The sequence below is a fragment of the Myotis brandtii genome, unplaced genomic scaffold, assembly GCF_000412655.1.
Source record: "Myotis brandtii unplaced genomic scaffold, ASM41265v1 scaffold18, whole genome shotgun sequence".
In the NCBI taxonomy this organism is placed as follows: Eukaryota; Metazoa; Chordata; class Mammalia; order Chiroptera; family Vespertilionidae; genus Myotis; species Myotis brandtii.
The window spans coordinates 3,799,196-3,809,905 of record NW_005356674.1 but is presented as its reverse complement, the minus strand read 5'-3'; the positions used below and the strand labels follow the sequence as shown (position 1 = coordinate 3,809,905).

The following is a 10,710-nucleotide window of genomic DNA, read 5'->3' as shown; positions in this document are numbered from 1 at the left end:
CCCCCCCACGGGCCACCAATGCACCTATCGCAGTGCTCAGCAGCTGCCGAGCTGCCCAAGCTCTTCTGCCTTCTACAGAGCTGGGCAAGTGTGGAGAGGAAGGGGACGTTCTAGGAACAGGGGGCTCAGGGCTGCAAACCTCTTGCTCCCTGGCTCGGAGCAGGTGCCTTGTTTCTCTCACTGTCACCAGGAGAGGTAGGCAGAAACCTCCAAGCCAGCTGCCGAGATGCACCTGCCTTGAGAAAAAGGCACCCGGTCCTTAAACAGGGGATGAATATTCATTGGCATGAACCTTTGCAAACTCATTTGGGGGAGAAAAATTAGAGCAGGAGAAATAATCAGATTATTAAAAAAAAGAAAGAGCAAGGACAGAAGGCGGCAGTGGAGGGAAGGCTCACATTTAAAATGCAAGGAGAGATTTCCTTCCTGCAGAGGAGCTGTGACCCCCTGGACCGTGCGCTGGGAATAGCTAAGCTCTCCCACGTTTCTGCTGCATAAAAATGTTGCTTTCTGAGGCCACGGTTGAGGGGGGAGGGGGAGGGGCATTGTGCACCCTCCACATATGAAAATTATACAATAATGTTTTGAGGTTTTCATTTTATCTCCCTTCGATATCAAGAAAATTTGTGAGCGCTAAAGAGGCTCTGGTGAGTGCTGAGTGACAGGTTAAAGGGCTCCAATATAGATTAGATGGTCTAGTATCTCCTGAGGAAATTGCATAAAAGTGGTTATTCCCTCTCACTTCTATTAATTTCCTCTTCCTGGCTGCTTGGAAATGCTTCATAACTTGATGCTGCAGATGGGGACGAGAGGCGCTTTCCATTATCTCAATCACTGCACTGTTTATGAGACACTTAATCTGTTTCTTTATAAAGTAATAGTACTGTAGGTGATGGATTTAGTGTCACTGCAAGTCTGCGTGCAGGGACGAGAGGGGGCGGTTCTCGAGAGCATTGTAAGCACCGGGTAATTTGTTAGCTCATTGAGGCTCTGAGAAGTTGGGTGGGCGTTCCAAGGTGACCTTGTGGATATCAGCTAGAGATCGCGAGTATGGTCCCTTGTCACTTAAAGGGGGAGGGAAGTGCTGTGTGTTTTGCCTGTGGAATGGAAAATAACACGTGTTTAAAGGATCTTGTCTTTCCTCTCAGTAGAAGGCGGCGGGCAGGGGAAGAGGTGTATGTGGAGGGAAGGCCACGCCCGAGCTCCATTCATCACCTGTCTGCACTGTGATCACTTGCAGTGGAGGAAAGAAACCCCCTTTTCTTAAGGAAACAAAGCAGTCGTGGGCTGCACTGGTGTCGGAAACGGACAGCCCTCCTAATTACAGGCGTCCCACTGGCCAGGGGCCTGTATGAATGCACCGGAGGGCGCAGGAGCTTCTTCTGTGCCCACCCACCTGCTGGAGTCACAATGAAGCCCTCTCTGCTGAGATCTTGGGCTGGGCCCTCTCTGACCTAATTTCCCTTCCTGCCTCTCCTATTCTCCCACCTCTTCCCTTCATACTTGGTCTTTGCCCCTCCTTCTGAATCTCACCTCCTAGTCACCACAGGAAAACGTTTCTAGTGGTCTTCATCTCATTAGAAACAAGGGATCCTCATCATAGCAAGGGATCCCCAAAATGGTGCACATCCTCCCCGACCGGTCTCCCCGTGCCGTGCACACACAGCAAAGCACAGATCACACAATATCAGAATCAGCCTTTCATTTTCCGCCTCCCCCACGAGGAAGGGCGCTTCCTAAAGTCTGCCCCCATCTACACTCTGGGCTATGTTTCTAGCCAGGTGCCTGGCTCATGGTAGGTCTTCAATAAGCATTTGGTGAATGAGGGGCTCATAACTGTAGTGATAGGGCTGACCATAATCCTGTATCGACAGAAAGGCAACCCTTGAGTTTTTAACATATTAAAGCGAAGAATTGTGTTATCAACCGTAAAATGCTTTAAGTGTGAATATGTGTTTGGTTAGGCTATCACAGCTTATCATTAGTATTTTCTGAGATTGTAGAATCCTTAGGCAGGCGTGTGGTCTCCAGGCTGCCAGAGTCCCCACTGTGCTCTACTGTTCTACTGTGTTACTCCCAGCTCCTTTGCATATTCAGGTGACTCACCTGGGCCTTTTGCTTTCTCTTTCTTGGACTAAATCAGTGGTTCTCAACCCTTTAGGGGTCGAACAACCCTTTCACAGGATCGCCTAAGACCATCGGAAAACACATATATAATTACATATTGTTTTTGTGATTAATCACTATGCTTTAATTATGTTCAATTTGTAACAATGAAATTGGGGGTCATCACAACATGAGGAACTGTATTAAAGGGTCGCAGCATTAGGAAGGTTGAGAACCACTGGACTAAATATTCTTTGTCAGAATCTACCCAGGAGCTCCATTTATCACCTCTAATAATTAATGTGGCTTTTTCTCCAGGGCAGCAAAGTTTTCTTATTTATTTTTCTGTGTTAAAGTTCTAGTTAAATAACTCTATTCTTAACTTCTATTTCTTATTAGTGGTATCTGATACAAGATGAGTTAAAAAGGCGTTGTGGCCCAGCTGGTGTGGTTCAGTGGTTGAGCATCGACCTATGAACCAGAAGGTCGAGGTTCAATTCCTGGTCGATGCACATGCCTGGGTTGTAGGCATGGTCCCCAATGGGGGGCATGCAGGAGGTAGCCCATCAATGATTCTCTCTTATCATTGATGTTCCTCTCCCTCTCCCTTTCTCTCTGAAATTAATAAAAGTATATTTTTTAAAAAAGGCTTTGTGGACTAGCCTGGTGATTTAACCATTACTTAACGCATTAATTCTATGAGAAAATGTAGCACACGTGTGCTTATACTAGTAAGTTACAATCTAAAAGTTTAATAAATGAACCTAGGAATGCTGGTCCATTACAAATTAGGGAATGTATAGACACAGATTTAACAAAATATTAACTTACAAAATTTGAATATTAAGGAGATTCATCCATTGTGTAATTACAGGTAAATATGTATTTTATAGGTATATCGATTTGCTTATTATACAAGACAAATACTATATGGAGAAACAATTCTTCCATTTGGCCCCAGAATTCATTTGCCTGCTTTGGGACTCAAAACTTATATTCTGATCCTGAACTCTAAAAGTTCCTGCAAAGAAAACTTGTTTTTCAAAAGGGGATGGGTAGGTTGGAGTGGAGAGGAAGTAGCCTTACTTAGCACATTTTAATGTTTGAGTTTATTAAATTATATATAACCTGTGGAAGTTGTGAGGAATGTGAGTTTATTTTTCATTGATCATTTATACAGATGAGTGAGTTGAGGTGCTGAGGGATTACATGGCTTTCCAGGGATCACCCATCTAGGCACCAGCAGAGCCAGGAATCAGACCCAGGGTTGTCTGACCCCTGCCTGGTGCTCCCTCCCCAGAAAGGATGGCATCACACTCCTTCCCAGGACTTCTCTTCCCAGTCTTTCGTGGAATGTCTTTCTTTAAAGTCCAGCCTGGACCAGTTCTTCTCCATTTCCTCCCCTGGTGGCTGCCTTAGAGCCCAGGGACTTGGAGCCACCCAGTTCTGCCTCCTTCATAAGAAGTTTCAGGAAGGCACTTTCCAAGTCCTTTCCCCACTCGTTGATATCAAGATGATTTTTATGCTGTTAACTTATTTGATGTGAAGCAAGGAGGCTTTTAAGTGCTGGAGAGAAAGTGAAGACACGTTGTTCCTCTTGGTCTGATACATTAGTAAAATTGTAGTGTGGAGGGGAACAGATGCATGCATGCAAGGCATGACTTTCCCCTCCCCCACTTTGCAGGGAAAGAGCTTCTGCTGTGTTTGGACAGCTCAGGCCTGGGGTTTCCCCATGTTCTTCAGCCCCAGAACTGAATGGGGTCCAGCAATGCTGGGTGATTTATAGTGGAAAGGACCAAGTGCTTCTCACAGGATTCAGGAGAGAGATCTAGGAAGAGGAAAGGGAGAGAGGAGGAACAAACAGAGAGAAAAACCATCCTGATTGGGCTTGGGCAGATAGATCAGTAATTAAAATTCTAGGATACGTTGGTATATCATTCAGTTGGTGTATTATTTGTTGAGTCTTTAGTAGATATTTAAGTTGGGTTTTTTACTTTCTACAGAGAAGTTTCTTTTGAATATGCTAAGATGGGTCAGCAAGTGACCCATTTTCACATGGGTTACAACAGAAATTTTAATGACCTCATTGGATCATCTCAGTAACATTGTCCCCAGTGCATTTCATGGGACTTGAATCCCACGTGATGCTTGACGAAATAGAGCTTTCTGGTGAGGAAACATAGCATTCTATACCCCATTTTTGGAAGTTCTGAGAAATTCTGTAATAAAAAATGAGATTAACTTTTTGAATCCACATTTTTCAAAATATCTGGCCTCAGGACCGTTTTATAAGTAACAGATGCTAACAACCCAAAGAAGGTGGACTCCATGGAACATTCTTGGGTTCTGCCATTCCAGAACATTCCAATTCAGAAGTTTCCTCCCATCTAAGATGAGCTCCCGCCCCAGGGCACTGTCAGAGTAACTGAAACACTATACCTCACTTCAGGTGAGCAAAGGAGTGAGAAAACATTCCCGGCATCAGAACCAGTCCTTCCTTCTTGTCTTAGTAGAAAAGTTATGGGTATTTTCCAAAGAGTTCATGTGTATATTATTTTTTTTTTTTACCATTTTATGATTTGTATTTTTTTTTAACCCCCCCGTTGTCCGTGTCCATTGGTTAGACCTATATGCTTGCATGTACGTCCTTTGGTTGATCTTTCCCCCTTAACCCTGCCCTCCCCTACCTTCCCTCCAAGGCCCGACAGTCCAATCAATGCCTCTCCATCTCTGGATCAGTCCTTGTTCATCAGTTTATGATGTTCATTATATTCCACAAATGAGTGAGATCATGTGGTATTTATCCTTCTCTGACTGGCTTATTTCACTTAGCATAATGCTCTCTAGTTCCATCCATGGTGTGGCAAATGGTAAGAGTTCCTTTTTCTTCTTCCTCTTCTTAAAGAATACCTTTCAGCATTTCATATAATGCTGGTTTGGTGGTGATGAACTCCTTTAGCTTTTTCTTATCTGTGAAGCTCTTTATCTGACCTTCAATTCTGAATGATAGCTTTGCTGGATAAAGTAATCTTGGTTGTAGGTTCTTGCTATTCATCACTTTGAATATTTCTTGCCACTCTCTTCTGGCCTGCATGGTTTCTGTTGAGAAATCAGCTGACAGTCGTATGGGTACTCCCTTATAGGTAACTGACTTTTTTTCTCTTGCTGCTTTTAAGATTCTCTCTTTGTCTTTTGCTCTTGGCATTTTAATTATGATGTGTCTTGGTGTGGTCCTCTTTGGATTCCTTTTGTTTGGGGTTCTCTGCGCTTCCTGGACTTGGAAGTCTATTTCTTTCACCAGGTAGGGGAAGTTTTCTGTCATTATTTCTTCAAATAGGTTTTCAATATCTTGCCCTCTCTCTTCTTCTGGTACCCCTATAATTCTGATGTTGGTACGCTTGAAGTTGTCCCAGAGGCTCCTTACACTATCTTCGTATTTTTGGATTCTTTTTTCATTTTGCTTTTCCGGTTGGGTGTTTTTTGCTTCTTCGTATTTCAAATCTTTGACTTGATTCTTGCGATCCTCTGGTCTGCTGTTGGGAGTCTGTATAATATTCTTTATTTCAGTCCGTGTATGCTTAATTTCTAGTTGGTCCTTTATCACAACATCGAGGGTCTCACTAGATTTCTTAAGGATCTCAATACATTTATCGGCGGTTTCCATAAAATTCTTGAAAAATCTTATAACCGTGGTTTTGAACTCTATATCCAGTCGTTTGCTGTCCTCCATTTCTGTCATTTGTGACCTGTTTCTTTGTCTTCGCATTTTGTCTGCTTCCCTGTGTTGGTAGAGTGGTTTTGTGTGCTAGGTGTCCTACAGGGCCCAGTGGCTCAGCCTCCCCAGTTACCTGAGGTGGACACTCTTGGTGCACCCCCTTGTGGGCTTTGTGCACAGTCTTGTTGTAGTTATGCCTTGATTGTTTTAGGTGTCACTGGGAGGAATTGACCTCCAGGCCAATTGGCAGTGAGAATCAGCTGTGTCTGCAGTGGGAGAACTTCTGTGCTGAAGACACCCTTCTGGGGCAAGACTTGCTTCAGTGGGGCTTTGGTGCTCACTGAGTCTGCCCCCTGAGTGTGTTCCTTATGAATCTGAGGAGTTGTAATCTGGGTGGTCCCACTCTGACCACTGGGTACACTGGCTCTTGGATCTAAGGAGGTGCTAATTAAGCCTCTTCCTGAGGTTACCCAGCAGGAGCTATGAAGAGATATGCAGATTCCCCTTCCTTTTTTTGGGGTTTGGGGGTGCCCAGATGAGGCCCAGCTGAGAAGCAATGCAAGCTGCTGTGGGGCCTTGGGCCTTCTCTTGGAAGTTCTGGGTCTGTCTGGCCCAGCTGCAATTTGTTAGGTAGTTGTCAGGTTGTAAAGGACCCGGGCATTCATATGCAAAAGGCTTTGCAGCAGCCTGGATGGGGCGGGGTCTCGGAATCAACAGGGCAGAGCAAGCAGCTATGGCTGATTCTCAGCCCTGCCCTAAGGGGCCGCACGTCTCAGTGTCCCGGTAATTGCTGCCAGCACCTCTGAGGGAAAGCCGCCCTCAAGTTCCGAGTTCTGCCTGCTCTCAGACCGTCCAGTTTCTCCCCGAATGAGCCCTGGGACCCCAGAGATTTCCAGAACCGGAGTTCATAGCAGTCGGGAGCTTGTGACTCCCTCCCGATTCAAAAAGACAGCCACGTCCTCAGGTGCCCGCCCCTTTCCGCGAGCGCTGGAGCCTCTGTACCTCTGCACTTTTTCGTAGCTCCTCCTCTGAGTCTGTGTGCTCTTCTCTTTCCTTCTAGTTGTAGAATTTCCACTCAGCCAGCCTTCCTGTGGTTCTGGATGATGACCGTTCTGTCTTTTAGTTGTATTTTTGAAATTGTTGTCGGAGGCAGCAATTTCCGGTGTTTTCCTATGCCGCCATCTTGGTCTCTCCTCTCATGTGTATATTATTAATATCATTTCTCCCACAGTGTGATCCTGGGCAACTTTTTGAACCCCTTCATGTCTCAATTTCCTCATTTTCAAAATGGTGGTAATAATAGTGACCCTATAAAGAAATGCATGTAACACATTTAACAAGAATGTTAACAGATGGTAACTACTACTCTTATTAAAGAATACTCTTCCCTTGCCAGGAGGGAACTATATATTTTGGAAGATGAGCTTTGTATCAGTAGAAGCCATTATAATGGTACTTCTGTTCCAGCGAAGATCACATCTATCTATAAAAATAAAAGCATAATATGCTAATTAGACTGGACGTCCTTCCGGATGAATCCGGGGCTGCGAGAGAAGCCGGGGTCCTGGGTTCCTGCCAGCAGCAGGAGGGAAGACTGGGTCCTGGGTGCCAGAAGGAAGCCAGTGCTGGCAACTGGGAGAAGGAAGGCCTACTCTTGCACAAATTTTGTGCATTGGGCCTCTAGTTTTATAATTGTATGAGGACTGGATCAAGAGCTTTTTTTATTCTTTATTGTTTAAAATATTACATATAGTATTGCATATGTCTCCTTTTTCCCCCATTGACCTCTCCCAGGCCATCCCTCCCCCCCACACACACATGCCCTCACCCCCCTAGTGTCTGTCTATTCGTCATGCTTATATACATGCATACACATCCTTTGGTGGATCTCTTAACCCTCCCCTCCCCTGCCTTCCCTCTGAAGTTTGATAGTTTGTTCGATGCTTCTCTGTCTCTGGATCAATTTATGTTCATCAGTTTATGTTGTTAATTATATTCCACATATGAGTGAGATCATGTGATATTTATCTTTCTCTGACTGGCTTATTTCTCTTAGCATAATACTCTCCATGTCCATCCATGCTGTTGCAAGTGGTAAGAATTCCTTTTTTACAGCAGCGTAGTATTCCATTGTGTAGATGTACCAGAGTTTTTTAATCCACTCATCTGCTGATGGGCACTTAGGCTGTTTCCAAATCTTAGCTATTGTAAATTGTGCTGCTATGAATATCGGGGTGCTTATGTCCTTTCTGACTGGTGTTTCTGGTTTCTTGGAATATAGTCCTAGAAGTGGGATTACTGGGGACAAATGGGAGTTCCATTTTTAATTTTTTGAGGAAACTCCATACTGTCTTCCACAGTGGCTGCACCAGTCTGCATTCCCACCAACAGTGCACGAGGGTTACTTTTTCTCCACATCCTTGCCAGCACTTGTCATAGGTTGATTTGTTGATGATAGCCATTCTGACAGGTGTAAGATGGTATCTCATTCTTGAAGGCAAGCTGTGTTCTCTAAATTCCCTGGATCAGGTCCTCGGAAGGCTTACAGTAAATATTTGTGGAATGAATTAGTGAGGTATGTAAGAAAGCCACATGAGTTGACCCATGAAGAAAGTTTACCTGGTCTCAGAGAAGGATAAACCAGAGTACAAGCCTGGGGACAGGAAGAGTCAGAACTGAGATAGTGAGAAAGGGTCTCAGAGAAGTGGAGCAGGCAGCGGGAATATTTTGAGGAATCAGCAAGGGGGAGACCAGAAATCTAGAGTAGAGGGTCTCTGTAGGTGAGGCATGGTGAAAGCCCAAGGAATAGGCTGAAGGGAGTCAGACATTTTGGGACATATCTCTTTAAAGGTGATCACACAGGGAATTAAGAGGAAGCAACTCATATCTGAGGGCACCTCTAGTTGGCGCCAGGCTGTGCCAGGCTTTCCCAATGTTCCCCACAGCCATGTACATGATAGATGACAGCAAGTGCATGACACATTCCCTGGTTCACTGCCTGCAAAGCCATCCTTTTCTTGCCTCGCCCTCCAAAGCATTTCAAAATGCAATTAACAGAAAATGATGTTGTCAAGCCAGTAACCTTGAAATCACTTTAATTTCTTTTTAAAGAATCACTCATGAAATACAGTCCCTTACTATCATTCATAACAAGTGCTTGTTAGCCCAGCACACAGTGTCCCTCGTTGGGTGTTGCAACATGGCATTTAAGAACCATGGGTCTGGTCCATTGGTCAACCAGGACCCCTTTCCATGGAAGGACATTAGGCAAGATTCCTTCAGTGAGTGGCTCAGGGTAAGGCCCTGGCTATTAACCAGGTAGAACAGGGAGGGAATAACCATTTAAAGAGCACTTAGGTCCCAGACGCTGAGCTACACATTAGATTCATTTTCTCAATTAAATCTCTCAACACGCGTGAAAGGGAAGGATCATTATTCATATTGCTCAAGTGAGAGAGGCCATTGGTACCAGGAAGGTATTTTTCACTAAGGATGTTTGAAGAATTGGAAGTGTTAAATAGGGGTTTTCTAAATCTGAAACGCTCATTTTGTGCATGGGTATCACCATATCCTTTTTAGTGGGGATGAGGTTGGGTGGGGGGGAGGTGCGGGCAGAATCTTTTGCTTTTCAGTTCCAGGGAAAGGCCTCTCACTGCTGCTATTCCACTAATTCTCAGATGGTCTCTTTGTGTTCCAGCCTGCCCTGCAGGGATGTTCAAGGCCAGCCAGGAAGCTGAGGGCTGCTCACACTGCCCCTCCAACAGCAGATCCCCCTCAGAGGCATCTTCCATCTGCACCTGCCGAACCGGCTATTACCGAGCGGATTTTGACCCCCCAGAAGTGGCATGCACTAGTAAGTGTCTAGTAAGGGCTCTGGGCTGGGGAGTTTGGTGTAAGTGGTGGGCCTGTGGCAGGGGAGACTAAGACAACATTCTGCAATTGCAGCACTGGCTGCAGTGCTGAAATGCTGACTGAGGTGCTGAAATGCTGGCTGAAGTGCTGAAATGTTAGCTGCGGTGCTGAAGTGGACAGCTCCTTACTGGGCATGCAGGGTCCCTTTCTCTGCTTAGTAGCACAGGTTCAAGATTAGGTTCTTTCTCTATATTCCACAAATGAGTGAGATCATGTGGTATTTATCTTTCTCTGACTGGCTTACTGATGAACAGGGACAGATACAGAGACAGAGAAGCAGCTATCAGACTGTCAATCCCCAGAGGGAAAGTAGGGGAGGGTGGGGGTAAGGGGGAGAGATCAACCAAAGGACTTGTATGCATACATATAAGCCAAACCAATGGACACAGACAACAGGGGGATGAGAGCATGAGCGGGGGGGGCGGGGGGGTTGGGGGTTAATGGTGGGATGAGGACACATTTGTAATACCTTAACCCATAAAGAAAGATAAAACAAAAAAAGATTAGGTTCTTTCTTACCTCCTCCTCCCAGATGGGAGAGTTCTTTGAGTACAAATTCACGATCCGCTAGGAGATTGCAACGGTTCCTAGTAACTCTTCCAGTCACTTCCTCTAAGAAGCCCCCTTGGCCCTGTGTTTCTGTGACCAGCTCTTCTCAGACACTCATTTTATTAATTGCCTAATTATTCTGTGATTGCCTTCTCAGTTACCAGATGAAGGTATTGTGTCCTTTGCAGTGCCTAGTATAGTACAGCATCTTACCCTCACCAAATGACAAGACCAGAGGCCTGGCCACAGTACCCATCTATGTGACAGATTTTCTAGGGGTTGGGCATCAGCTCCACCACTCTCCCATTCTCTCTTAAGAGAAAAGGGCAGTCATCCTGACAAAAGTGTGTGTGAGTTGTGGGGGGATGACTCCACTTCCTGTGTAAAGATGGGGAAAGGGAGAATTTCCTCACAATCTTCTCCCCCAT

The 10,710-nt window shown here is 45.2% G+C and overlaps 1 protein-coding gene across 1 annotated transcript in view; it reads left to right on the top strand.

Annotated features, from left to right (window-relative positions):
• Positions 1–10,710, top strand: part of EPHB1 (EPH receptor B1) — a 362,205-nt gene that overhangs the window by 208,405 nt on the left and 143,090 nt on the right. The window contains exon 4 of the mRNA XM_005863544.2: positions 9,519–9,674. Coding sequence (XP_005863606.1) covers positions 9,519–9,674 — 156 coding nt within the window. The remainder of the gene's footprint in view (positions 1–9,518; positions 9,675–10,710) is intronic.